The sequence below is a fragment of the Nothobranchius furzeri genome, chromosome 6 (assembly GCF_043380555.1).
Source record: "Nothobranchius furzeri strain GRZ-AD chromosome 6, NfurGRZ-RIMD1, whole genome shotgun sequence".
NCBI lineage: Eukaryota > Metazoa > Chordata > Actinopteri > Cyprinodontiformes > Nothobranchiidae > Nothobranchius > Nothobranchius furzeri.
Genome location: NC_091746.1, coordinates 46,947,181 through 46,961,828, shown reverse-complemented (window position 1 = coordinate 46,961,828; position 14,648 = coordinate 46,947,181). Strand labels below are relative to the sequence as shown.

At 41.0% G+C, this 14,648-nt stretch overlaps 1 protein-coding gene across 1 annotated transcript in view; it reads left to right on the top strand.

Moving 5' to 3' along the window:
* LOC107395414 (matrix metalloproteinase-17) overlaps nt 1-11,706 on the top strand; it is a 197,803-nt gene extending 186,097 nt beyond the window's left edge. The window contains exon 10 of the mRNA XM_054744882.2: nt 6,437-11,706. Coding sequence (XP_054600857.2) covers nt 6,437-6,762 — 326 coding nt within the window. The 3' untranslated portion in view covers nt 6,763-11,706. The remainder of the gene's footprint in view (nt 1-6,436) is intronic.
* Nucleotides 11,707-14,648: the final 2,942 nt, after the last annotated feature.

Here is a 14,648-nt window from a genome sequence, read left to right as displayed (position 1 = left end):
AATATCCAGATGAAAAAAAAATGCATAAAGCAGGATACTACATGCACACACACACACACACACACACACACACACACACACACACACATCAGATAACTATACAAAGCCTTCTGTTGTCTTGGAAGAGGTGTTGAGTCTGGCATTAGAGACCTTTTATAAGCTAGCTGCTCAGCTTTAAAGACCCCAAACTTTTCCAATTACAGACACTTGGTCAGTCTATCATAACGCGTTTGACCTTTACATGGTGAACAGTGGAGAGCTGCGTCGGCCGTCATGAATGCACAAGTTGGCCCTGTTGAGCGTGGTGGGCTCACAGGGAGCATATATTTCAAAGCAATGGCTAATACAAGGTGACAAGTTCCCCAGTCTAATCAAGGAGGTCAGCATTTCTTCAGCTTTGACCTGTTCACCCAAATCAGTCTGTAGGAGCCAATATTGTTTTGGTTTACATTATATTATGGTCTAAGTTCGTTTTGATAATGTCTCATATATATTTCGGTTTATTGCACTCTGGTTTATATTTCTTTTGACCACTGGTGTCACTGTGGAGCCTATATAGGTGTCAGGGTGGCAGTGCACTGGCGTTTTTGGTTGACGGGAGGTCACACGATTTTTACCGCTTCATTTGGTTTCATTCCATAACTAATTTGCCGTTGTAATTTTCATCATTTTCATTACCTTGACAAGATATCGCTATTCTGGAACCTGCATAATTGTGATTGTCAACATCTTCAGTAAATGGGATAATAAACCCAAGCCCGCTTGCCGCCTGGACAATAGTGTTGAAGCGAGTCATTGCCTCCACCAGCACCCGAGGGTGACTAAAAGTGGTCCATTCTGACTTGTTCCTACTGATCTATTGCTTATTGCGCCAGCGTAAAAATAATGTCCCCTCCATGCTGCACCAGGTGTGAAAGTTTCATCTGACTTCTTTTTAAGACAGGAATGCATTCAGATCTCAAGTCGGCTTTAGTTTTTATTACTGCCACCATCAAACTCTTTAATCAGCACAATCAGAGTCAAAGTTGCAGTCATTCCATTTCAAGATGGCCTCCACAGCCAATGAACACTTCTTAAACTCAAATATGGCCACAGCTCAGTCATGTTTATTGATACTGAGCTAGAATTTGGTGTCATGTTGTTTTCCACAGCACATGTTGGGGGCATTGCACATCATAATTAAAGAGGGACTGCACACCATCAGAAAACGTAACTCCACCCCAAGATTTGGAAAATGCTATGAAAGTGGGCGTTGCCAGGAGGCACAGAGTGGCATGGCCAAGTGTGGGGAATTTCCATCCCGGTAGGGAGGGGGAGAGAGAGGAGACTGTACCAGCCCCAGTCAATCACAAATTTTAAATGCAGTAGCTGCTGTTCTGCCACAGGGGGCAGCACTAAGACTTTTTTTAGACCTAGTTTCTAGATTTAATCAAGTTTACACAAACATGTAAAAAATGCACAGAAACAGAAAGATTGCATTTGTAAAGATCCAATTATACAGTTTATAAGCAAAAAAAAGTTATTGTGGGGCTTAGTTACTCTTTAAATCATTATTTTTTAATTGGTTTATTTATTCTGAACAAAAATAAGAGATTGGATTGCCACAGTTGCAATCAAAAACAAAACAAATATATTTGGAAAAGGTTAGAAAAGTGACTTTTACAACACCTTTACTCAAGGTAGATTAGTAATTCAAACAATATTAAAGTAATATGCAAGGAGCACAGTTCTGGTGATCCTTTCAGTTTCCTGTTTTCAGCTGAAAAGGAGTGGTCTTCTGCTGATGAGACAGACCATCTGCTTCAAAGTTCAACATGTTATGGATCAGAGATGCTGTTCTGCAGACCGGAGGTGGAACTGTTGCCCTTCTGTCTGTCTCAAATCAGCCTTCACATTATCGTCTAACATCAACAACACATACTGAGTATGCCATTTGCTTTGTATTCTTTTGTTACTGAATGTTATTGATGCAAATAAATCTCCAGCTTAACACAAAAAGAGACATTAGAATGTTGTTCTAACATGCAAAAAGATGACAAGAATAGTTGTTGTTGAATTTCTCTGACAGCCTTGGTACAGTAGCTGTTTGAAATTGTCCTTATTTTCTATATTCAGGGGGTAGCTACTTTTGCAGGAGCGTTTTATCCATCTTCCAGGCTGTGTTTGCTCTGAGAGACTTTGCTGTGTGAGCACCATCATCACTCAGACTGCAGCCTGCAGTTTTACGGCTGACTGCTAGCCGAAGCCACGACTCTGTTGTTTTCTACGCTCATCTGTTGTCACTGAACTATTCAGCATGAAAAACGTTTCACGGTGGCATCACAGGTGCTGCCTTCTGTTTGTGTACAATTAAGCTGGTTCCAGAATATGATAATTGTCTGTGAAGTTTCTAAAAAAACAAACCACAGAGGCCGTCTCACCACCAGATGGATGACAGATGTATTGTTTTCCACCATAATTACCACAAATTGGTTTATAGTTTTTATGATATATGATCAACTACTGACAGAGTGGTTGACTGTTTCTAGCAAAGGTCGTTACCAACAACTGATGGCCCCCCTCAAGCATCAATCAGCCTATTGTGACCTTTTATTTATCGAGTCAGAGGTGGTCCGTATTGTGCCTGAGGAAGTGTGTGAGGATTGTGAGAAGCAAATCCATCTGGAGCTTTTCACAAAATATAACAAAAATGAGCTTTTATTTGTCTGTTTCACCATTTAAAAAATGGTCGTGAATTACAGAAAGTCTTGCAGATGCTAATGTGCATCACAAGTGTTGCCTTTAAATTCTTGTTTGGGTGGTTATTTTGTCTCTCTCCTTCATGCCCGTATATCTCTCCTCTCCCTCGTTCCTAAACACTCCTGGTTCTCTAAAGGTGTCGAGCTTTATGGTAGGAAGTGAGGCAATTCGATCATTACTGAGCCCGTCACGCTCGAGTCTGCCGTGTCAGGAATGTTTACAGAGTATGTGAATCTATACCTGTAAAACATTCTGTTCTTATCCCTCCTATAAAACGTTGTGTACCTTCTATAAAACTCAGGCAGTTGGTGTGTGTGTGTGTGTGTGTGTGTGTGTGTGTGTGTGTGTGTGTGTGTGTGTGTGTGTGTGTGTGTGTGTGTGTGTGTGTGTGTGTGTGTGTGTGTGTGTCTCCCATGTAATTATCTGTGACATTTGCTTTGCATATCTCACAATGATTAGATTTTATTAAGCTGTTCAAAATAAGTTCCAATAAATTAAAAAAATCATCAAAAAGAGAAAATTCAGAGCAATAAAAATGTTCAGTTTTCCTCAAGAAGTTGTAATATATTATTATTTTGCACACAGATGCTATGTAAGAACTGGGTTTTCATGAGATTGTAACAAACTCAATGGAACATGAGTCAGAGCAAGAAAATCTCACTAAGCGGTCGGGGAACTTGGTGCAAGCTGCAAACGTCCGTTTACAGAGCTGGTAAAAAGAGTTTAAGAGGCACATAATGGTGGATAGCGACAAAATGCAGCTTGTGCCTGAAGGAGATATAAAAACAAATACTATGATATAAATCATTGACAAATAAATGGATGCGCCCCATTTTATAGCATTAAATGGGAAGCATGCGTGTGAGCGGCTGTTCCAGAGTTCCACTGCGTTGTAAAACTTTCATATTTGACTGATCCTGACATTTGATCTGACACTGGAATCAGTCCCTAGATGCTGGAGTAAAAGGTTACCTTCTGTTACTAATAGTGAGTCAGGTTCCTGAAGTGAAGGCATTGTTTACGAAGTATTTAATAAGAATATTCATTCAAAAAATTGATCAGAAACCATCCATCCATTTTTTTCTGCTGATCAGGTGCTGGATTGTTGGGGAAGCGTTTTCAGGAAGAAAATCAGACATTCCGCTTAATGCATTCCAACACTAGAGACGAATTATAAGTCCTGGGTCTGCCCTGGGGTTTACCTTCAGTAGGACATGAATGGAGAACTTCCAATGTAAGGTGACCAGGAGGTTAGTTGTCTCCCTGTCAGTTTATATAAACATAGTAAAAACACGGCCTAAAAAAGTAGAACTGAAATTAAAAAAAAGGTCACAGTAATAATTCGCTGGACCTCCGTTGGCTGTGGTTACGACACACATTCGCTGTGGCGTTGTTTCCATAAGCTTCTGTAATGTCACAAGATGTATCTCCATCCAGTGTTGCATTAATGTTTCACCAAGGTCTTGCATTGATGATGGTAGAGTCTGACTGCTGCTCAAAGTCTTCTCCAGCACATCCCAAAGATACTCAATGAGGTTAAGGTCTGGACTCTGTTGTGGCCAATCATGTGTGAAAATGATGTCTCATGCTCCCTGAACCACGCTTTCACTATCTGAGCCTGATGAATCCTGGCATTGTCATCTTGGAATAACCTGGTCATTCAGGATATTCAGGTAGTCAGCTGCCCTCATTCTTGGAGCACTTCCTGCTGCTGAACCTAGACCTGATCAACTGCAGCAACCCCAGATCATAGCACTGCCTCCACAGGCTTGTACAGTACGCACTAGGCATGATGGGTGCATCACTTCATCTGCCTCTCTTCTTACCCTGATGCACGATCACTCTGGAACAGGGTCCATCTGGACTCATCTGATCACATGACCTTCTTCCATCGCTCCAGAGTCCAACCGTTTTGCTCCCTAGCAAATTGAAGCCTTTTTTCCAGTTTACTTCACTGATTAGTGGTTTTCATACGGCTACACATCTGTTCAATCCCAATCCCTTGAGCTCTCTTCATTTTGTGGGTGTGGAAATATTCTTACTTTCACTTTCAAACGTAGCCTTGAGTTCTACTATTGTTTTTCTTTGATTTGATTACAGCGATTGTTTAAGTGATCGCCAATAACGATCATTCGGGATTTTTTTCAGGCCACATTTCTTCCTCGAAGATGATGGGTCTCCACTATCCTTCCAGTATTTAATAATGCGTTGGACAGTTCTGAATCGTTTCTGCAATCTCTTTAGATGTTTTCTCTGCTTGGTTCATGCCAACGATGTGACCCTTCTCAAACAGACTAACATCTTTTCCACAACCACCAGATGTGTCTTTCCACATGGTTGTTTAAGAAATGAGACGCAACTCAGTGCACCATTTGTTGCCAGCTGAAAGATAATCACCCATGCAGTAATTATCTAATATGTACCTTTAGGCAGTGTATTAATTATGTTTTTTGACCCACTAGAGATGTGTTATGGTGGATGTTTCTTAAGAAACAAACCAACTTTTGTTGTTGCTGCAAACTTTGGGTAGAGGGTGTTAAGACACAAGTTTAATGATTTTAAAGTAATGGTTCCATTATTGAGGCTGATTTATAATCAAGTAAAGTCTCTTTCCCACTTTGAGTGCAGCTGAAACTGTTCAAGTGGAGAGGAGGAGAGTGTGTCTGATTAAGCTCTGATAAAACACTCATAGCTGGATAAACATGTATAAAATTAGCTATTTTGCAGGAAGTTTTCAGTCCTAATTTCAGGAAACTCTCAGGAGAAGGAAGCAGCATCCCTTTGATTCCATGCATCAACACCTCGTCAAACGGGTGGAAGTTTATTTTCAGGTCAGGCCTATCTCTGATTTATCTTCAGCTCGTCTCCAAGTTCTGTGATGTGAGAAAAAACAGGCCAAGTACAACAGAAGTTGGTGTGAAGTCCTACATTTATAGAAGGACCTATTAGCAACACATCATTTTACTGTAAAAGTTAAAAAATCATCAAGAATATCTAAAAAAAAAAATCCCACGAATCTCAGCTGTGATTCTGTAAACTTTGTAGATATTGGATTTAATTGGTCTTATTGATTGGTGCAGCATCATGGAGAGGAACTCTGTAAGACGAAGATATTATGAGCATGACAAAGAAGTTAAATTTCCCCTCAAACCAATTAGTCAGCTCTTCTTTCAGTTGTCACCGAGTCCCTTACTGGAATTCCAAACAAATGTCAAACAGAGACCGACTTCATTAGTGGCGTTCATTAAAAAGCCCCAAACACACATCCAGCGCCGGAGTGAGCCGTCTTATAGAAGAATGGGATTTTATCCCTGTATATTGTGTGCAGAACCTCACAGCCTTCATCCAGGTCCACAAACACATTGCTCATGCTAATAGCTCATTATGTACACTGAGCTAACAAGCACATTTCCTTCTTGGGATAATGGCCATTTTCCTCTCATTACTTTTCAGATTTTTTTTGCCCCAAATCAGCTTATAATGTTGTTAACACTCATTTTGGGGTCATTTTTTCCCTCGCCTTTCTGTGAGGCTCACTAACAATGCCTCAGAAATCCTGCCCACTGGAGTTTTAATATGGAAAATGCTGTTTGGTCAGCACTAAAGCAGGAGAAAAGTTTCCACCTAATGTGAAGTTTGTTGTTTCTTTGCTTTGTCTAACACACAAAATGATACTCAGCTGTCTCTGTCTCCGAAGGCTCGTCCTATTTCTTCAAGGGGAAGGAGTACTGGCGAGTGCCTGGCAGCGACATGGAGGTGGAGGCAGGATACCCCCGCCTCATCGCCAAGGACTGGCTGCACTGCACTGAGATGCAGTCGGACTCTCCGGACTCAGAAACCAAAAGCACGGAGACGAGGGTCAACGAGCATCACCACCCGGACCACGCGGAGAACGGGTTTGAAGTGTGCTCCTGCACCTCAGACACAGCCTCACCTTTGGGGACACATCTCTCCACGTCCCCCACCTGGCTTCTGACTCCTTTCTGGACGCTGTTACTGACCCTCTGCTCTGAACTGCTATAATGGTTCTGGAGAAGGACTTTTTGAATGAAGGGCCACTGACTGCTCAGCCAAAACAAACTGAAAGAATTAGTTTATATAATTACAGGGCTTTTTCTTCTGTTTGAACTTTGGACTGGGGGGGGTATTATTTATTTGTAATGTTGTTTTAATCATTTAAAAGGCCAGTTCAGCCAGTTTTACAAACTTTGGTTTAACTCTTAAATATGTAAACGGTCTCATGTTCATTGGTAGGGCTGACTACTTATTAGCTGTTTCCTCAAACATATTCAGTTATATGAATATGAGCTTGTTAATTAGACTCTGTTTGGATTTAAGAGTATTCACTTAAAGGCTTAAAGACATTTTTGGAAATAACTATTTATTTATAGAGTTAAGTATCGAGCGTCGATTGGAACCGGGACTCATTTTCAGTTTTCCCAGAGTCGTTGAAATTTTTTTATTCCGATTCCTAGTTGTGATACCGAGTTCGCCAACTGGAAGAACAAGCCGTTGAATACCAACGAAGAAGAATTTGCTGAAAGTTTTTGCTTTACTGAATTCTAAAGTTTGGATTCATTTTAACCCTCTCAGGCTCAAAATTAGTTTTGATAAAAGGATGAACAACGAAGTCCTTCAGAGGTACTTCTGAGTTAAAAAATGCTCATGAAATACATATGTGGAGTAACCAGGTAGGTAGGTTTTAACGTTGCAAATCTGCAATGCTTGCCTCCAGAGGGTTAAAAAGTTTAGATAAGTAAAATTAATGGAGAAGTTCCGACTATTTCATCAAGACAGACCTATGGTTAGCTGGCTCAGCATGAAACGTTTTTGAATCCGCCTCCTGAAAGAATCAGAATTAAGAATTGCAAGGAGCCAGAATCCAAACAAGGAACTGGAATTGGAACGGGAATCGTTCAAAATGAAAATGATGCCCAACCCTACTAATTACCTAGAAATAGGGATGCTTTCGTCCAATAGTGTGATTTAAGAAAGATCAGAATCGGGTGAAAAAGCTCAGATTTACCTTTTAAAAATCACTCATGACTTTTTAAAAGCTGCCTGAGATTGAGATTTTCAGATGGATGAACAATGGCTTAGAATTTTTTTTTTCAATAAGTTCCTCTACATCAATATTATTTGTTTCTTATACAAAAACAACACAGTATTGTCACACAATTTACAGCAGGCAGGGATTCAGACACCAAGATGTAGCTGTTAGCAAACAGGCTAACATAGAGCAAACGTGTATTTTAAACTGGACAGCAAAGTCAGAGCTACAGTCACTTGTAATGTGTGCATACTGGGTATTCAATGTCCAAGGAGGGACACAGCTCCATGATTCGCTGCCTTCACAACAGACTACTTTTGCATTTGACTTTTCCCTTCGGACATCAACAAAGCCATTCACTGGCTTCCATTAATTCCCACATTTCCACTGACAGTCTCAGTTCACTGTGAACTCAGACAAAAACACAGAGCCAGCTGACTGAGAAAACTACGATAATCAACAAAGAGAAATTACCAACAGTCTGCAAATCATCGGGGTTTGTTAAGTCTGCTGCAGCACCCAAGATGCCCCAGTAGCTACAGGTGTTTTTCAGGGAAAATTTAGCCTGCCTACCGATTACCGAGGCTCTGTGTGCCTGCCTTGTTATGGGAACATGCATCACTCAACAACTTGAAATTTGAACAAAGTAGCTACTTTTACATATGTTCAATATATAAACACAGTTTTAATCAGTGTACATCCTACACAAGTGAAAAAGTTTCCCTTCGTATTATAACGCTTTCCTGAAAAGTATCGGACTCGGAATCGGATTGGAAGCAAAAGTATTTTGGCTTAGGCCAGTACCTCACAGCTTTGTGACTGCTGTGAGTTGCAAGAATTCTTTCCCAGAACATTTTTAGGATATTAAGAAAAGTTTCATTCTTTCAAAATGATGATTTGACATTTGTGTGTCCTGAGTTGTTTCATTTTATTTTAGCACAAATATTGTGTTAAAAATACATTATGTTGTGTCAATCTCATTTCCCTATCTGGCCTTGGACAGTTTTAGTCCCCACCATTAGCTCTTTATTTTACACACTTTTTATGCTATTTAACAAAATGCTTTATTTGTCCCAAATCATCATTCCAGTTTTGTTGGTTTTACTTAGTTTAATACCTTGTTTTCTTTCATTTGGCAGCTTCTTTAACTTATAGGTTCACAGTGTCAACTCTCATATGTCACATAAAAAATAACTCCAAACATTTAGGTCCATCAGTGAAGAAGAAACAAAGACCATGACTGTGAATACTCCTAAATAACACTGAGACAAAGGAGCCAGGGATTATTAGTCAGTCTTCACACGCATTACTTGTTGTAAAACTGCAACAACAAAAAAACTATGTTACATTCTTTTATTAGCTGCCAGTCAGATCTTAGGTACCTGGGATAGATGGAAAACATTTATTAAAATGTCACGCTGTTGCTCGGAGCAGAGGTTGGAAAGCAAACAGCTTCTCAGTAGATTGTTCTGCTGGGGTTTTAGGTGGACTACTGCAAATATCACATATGGCCACGGATAAAATTTAGGTCAACTGTTCCCAAAGGAAGAGGTCGGGATTGTCATTGAGCCCAATATAGACTAAAATCAGGGTGAAGAGTGACATTTGAAGTCAGTGTAGCGAGACACAGCGTTGACTGACATGGCAGCAGCTGCATTTGCAGGTGAGCACAAAGCACCTGGGGGATGTGGTGCAAATGGAAGGTTAGTTTTACAGGTGAAAGGCCCCATGGGATCCAGGCAAGAAAACACATGAGTGGTGTTCTAGATGTCCACAGGTAGACGAGTGATATTTAGGCTGGTAAATGGGGAGACAGGTGAACAAAGCCGTGAAAATGTTACTCTGGGGAGTTTTGGGGGGGGGGATATGACAAATGAATGTTAGAAAGTTCAAATCCAACACTCTTCCGGTTGTTTGGCACCATTTTTCTTGCTTTAAATCCTTTACAAGCTACACTCAACAAAAATATGAATGCAACACCTTTGTTTCTGCTCCGATTTTTCATGAGATGGACTTAAAGATCTAAAATTCATTCCAGAAACACAATATTACCATTTCTCTCAAACATTGTTCACAAATCAGTGCGCTTCTGCTTTGCTGAGATAATCAATCCCACCTCACAGGTGTGCCACATCAAGATGCTGATCCGACATCATGAGTAGTGCACAGGTGTACCTTATACTGCCCACAATAAAAGGCCACCCTGGAATGTGCAGTTTAGTCCCACAGCAAAATGCCACAGATGCCACAAGCATTGAGGGAGCATGAAATTGGCATGCTGACAACAGGAATGTCAACCAGATCTGTTGGTCGTGCATTGAATGTTCATTTCTCCACCATAAGCCGTCTCCAAAGGCGTTTCAGAGAAAATGACAGTACATCCAACCGGCCTCACAACCGCAGATGACGTGTATCCACACCAGCCCAGGACCTCCACATCCAGCAAGTTCACCTCCAAGATCGTCTGAGACCAGCCACTCAAACAGCTGCTGAAACAATTGGTTTGCATAACCAAACAATTTCTGCACAAACTGTCAGAAACCGTCTCAGGGAAGCCCAACTGCATGCTCGTCATCCTCATCGGGGTCTTGACCTGACTCCAGCTCGTCGCCGTAACAGACTTGAGTGGGCAAATGCTCACATTGGATGGCGTCTGGCACGTTGGAGAGGTGTTCTCTTGACGGATGAATCTCGGTTTACATTGTTCAGGGCAGATGGCAGACAGCGTGTGTGGCGTTGTGTGGGTGAGCGCTTTGCTGATGTCAATGTTGTGGATCGAGTGGCCCATGATGGTGGTGGTGGGGTTATGGTATGGGCAGGCATCTGTTATAGACGAAGAACACAGGTGCATTTTATTGATGGCATTTTGAATGCACAGAGATACCGTGATGAGATCCTGAGGCCCATTGTTGTGCCGTACACCCATGAACATCACCTCATGTTTCAGCAAGATAATGCACGGCCCCATGTTACAAGGATCTGTACACAATTCTTGGAAGCTGAAAATGTCCCAGTTCTTGCATGGCCAGCATACTCACCGGACATGTCACCCGATGAGCACGTATGGGATGTGCTTGACCGGCGTATACGACAGCGTGTACCAGTTCCCACTAATATCCAACAACTTCGCACAGCCATTGAAGAGGAGTGGATCAACATTCCACAGGCCACAATTGACAATCTGATAAACTCCATGCGAAGAAGATGTGTTGCACTGCATGAGGCAAATGGTGGTCACACCAGATACTGACCATTTCTGAGTCCCCAGACCCCCAATAAAGCAAAAAAAAAACTGCCCATTCCAGGGTGGCCTTTTATTGTGGGCAGTATAAGGTACACCTGTGCACTACTCATGATGTCAGATCAGCATATTGATATGGCACACCTGTGAGGTGGGATGGATTATCTCAGCAAAGCACAGGTGCTCACTATCACACATTTAGACTGATTTGTGAACATTGTTTGAGAGAAATGGTAATATTGTGTATCTGGAATGAATTTTAGATCTTTAAGTCCATCTCATGAAAAATCGGAGCAGAAACAAAGGTGTTGCGTTTATATTTTTGTTGAGTGTAGTTTGGTATTCCATGCCACCATGAGAGCTCATATTGGTTTGGTTATTGTTTGTTTATTTTGGTAACCAATATGGATTTATTGTGAGTCCATATTTCTTTGATGAGGTGACAACTTTTAGAGCATCCCAGGCTCCTAGAGGTGACGTCCATCTCAGCTCTCACAACGCAGCAGATTTATTATTGCTGCTGAAATATTAACCTACACTTTAAATAATGATGGATACATTTGAGTCCAGATGTTCCGTGGTTGTCGCAAACCAAGTGGACTGTGTATATATCAAGCTGTGTTTTTTAATGTAAAATATTTTTCTAGAAAAGAGTAAATAAAGAGTATTGATGATTTGTTGCTGTCAACCCGTGTTTCAAGATGAATGAAGGTAGGCTTAAAGACATTAATGTCTGTCTCTTTGGGGGCTTTTTTGAGTCTGTTTTTCCTTAAACGTCAATCATGCTGTACATGATTATTGTTTGTCTGTTTTGGAAATGTGTATGAGTCTAAAGGTTCCTGAAAACCCTCAGTTTGGGAAAACAGAGTTTACAACATATAGGATCGATTAGCTAACCACTAGTCTGATTAGAGTCTTAAAAAAGGTATATTTCTGCCATGTTAAAATGGTCTAATCTCTAAACTTTCAAATAATTCAATGTGTCAGTCTTTTATAATTCTCCAGTTTTGCATTTTTTATTCAATTTGGAGGAAAAATCCAGAAATTCCTGCTGGATCTGACCTCTAAATGCCCTGAAATGGCATTCCTTTACTGCTGCTGATGATATTCTTGCTTGGGAAATAAACTAAATTACAGCCACAAAACCTTTTTGAAAAATCATAATGAAAATTTTGTTCAGATTTTTACAGTTTATTCGGCTCTGTTTTTATGGTGTTTTGTGTCACAATTTCTCCAAAGGGAGGTTGTTTGGGAATCTACCATGGTAGTAATTATTTAGAATATTTAAGTACCTGATAAAGTCATAACTGGTGTTCAGCAAGGCTAAAGAATATGTTAATCCCACAGTGGAGAAATTCACGTTAGGGCAGCACATATACGTAGAGAATAAAAGTATAATCCTGGTAAAAACATGCACACAGCAGGCTTTGGTGAAATAATGGTCTCCAATAATGGAATAAAAATTAGAAACTGCACAGAAACGATACATACTGTACATCCAATTACAGGTGAAACTCTAACAATTAGAACATGGTGTAAAAGTTAATTTGTCAGTAATTCAACTTGAGATAGACTCGTTACATGCAAAGCCAGATATTTCAAAACTTTGTTATACAGGTCCTTCTCAAAAAATTTGCATATTGTGATAAAGTTCATTATTGTCTGTAATGTACTGATAAACATTAGACTTTCATATATATTAGATTAATTACACACAACTGAAGTAGTTCAAGCCTTTTATTCTTTCTAATATTGATGATTTTGGCATACAGCTCATGAAAACCAAAATTCCTATCTCAAAAATTTAGCATATTTCATCTGACCAATAAAAGAAAAGTGTTTTCAATACAAAAAAAAAGTTAACCTTTAAATAATTATGTTCAGTTATGCACTCAATACTTGGTCGGGAATCCTTTTGCAGAAATGACTGCTTCAATGCGGCGTGGCATGGAGGCAATCAGCTTGTGGCACTGCTGAGGTGTTATGGAGGCCCAGGATGCTTGGATAGTGGCCTTAAGCTCATCCAGAGTGTTGGGTCGTGCGTTTCTCAAATGTCTCTTCACAATATCCCACAGAGTCTCTATTGGGCCATTCCCATCTGTACCGGGTCGGCCCGGGCCGGGTAGCGTAGGTTGTTTACATATCTGGGTGGCCTGGTATTTTTCTGGGCCAACCAAGGCTCATTCTCAGCCCTCTTCTCAAGGGGGTCTGCTTCAGACCGACCAGGGCCAACACACCCACTGCTGACAGCAAATTCACACCTTCCATTAGAGCAAGCCTCTGATTGGTGGGTAGAATCAGCCCACATGGGCTTAAGGCAAGGATGCGTGGAAACAACCGGGCCAGGCTGGGGCCGACTGGGGCTACCTGGCCCGGCACTGTGAGCAGGTGCCAGGTCATGCTGAAAAATGAAATCTTCATCTCCATAAAGCTTTTCATCAGATGGAAGCATGAAGTGCTCCAAAATCTCCTGGCAGCTAGCTGCATTGACCCTGCCCTTGATAAATACAGTGGACAGACACCAGCAGCTGACATGGCACCCCAGACCATCACTGACTGTGGGTACTTGACACTGGTTTTCAGGCATTTTGGCATTTCCCTCTGACCAGTCTTCCTCCAGACTCTGGCACCTTGATTTCCAAATGACATGCAAAATTTTCTTTCAGCTGAATAAAGTACTTTGGACCACTGAGCAACAGTCCAGTGCTGCTTCTCTGTAGCCCAGGTCAGGTGCTTCAGCCACTCTTTCCAGTTCAAAAGTGGCTTGGCCTGGGGAATGCGGCACCTGTAGCCCATTTCCTGCACACGCCTGTACACGGTGGCTCTGGATGTTTCTACGCCAGACTCAGTCCACTGCTTCCACAGGTCCCCCAAGGTCTGGAATTGGTCGTTCTCCACAATCTTCCTCGGGGTCTGGTCACCTCTTCTTGTTGTGCAGCGTTTTCTGCCACACTTTTTCCTTCCCACAGACTTCCCACTGAGGTGCTTTGATACAGGACTCTGAGAACAGCCTATCCATTCAGAAATTTCTTTCTGTGTCTTGCCCTCTTGCTTGAGGGTGTCAATGATGGCTTTCTGGACAGCAGTCAGGTCGGCAGTCTTACCCATAATTGCGGTTTTGAGTAATGAACCAGGCTGGGAGATTTTAAAAGCCTCAAGAATGATTTGCAGGTGTTTAGAGTTAATTAGTTGATTCAGATGATTAGGTTAATAGCTCGTTTAGAGAACCTTTTCATGATATGCTAATTTTTTTAGATAGGAATTTTTGGTGTTCATGAGTTGTATGCCAAAATCATCAATATTAGAAACAATAAAGGGCTTGAACTACTTCAGTTGTGTGTAATGAATCTAATAAATATGAAATTCTGATTATCAGTACATTACAGAAAATAATTAACTTTATCACAATGTGCAAATTTTTTGAGAAGGACCTGTAATTGTGATGATTGTGGTTTTACAGCTTATGAAAACCCCACATTTAAAATATCAGACAGAATATTGTGAAAAGGTTCAATATTCTAGACTTAAAGTGTCACATCCATCCATCCATCATCTAAATCCGCTTATCCATGCAGGGTCGTGGGGGGCTGGTGCCTATCACCAGCAATCTTTGCGCAA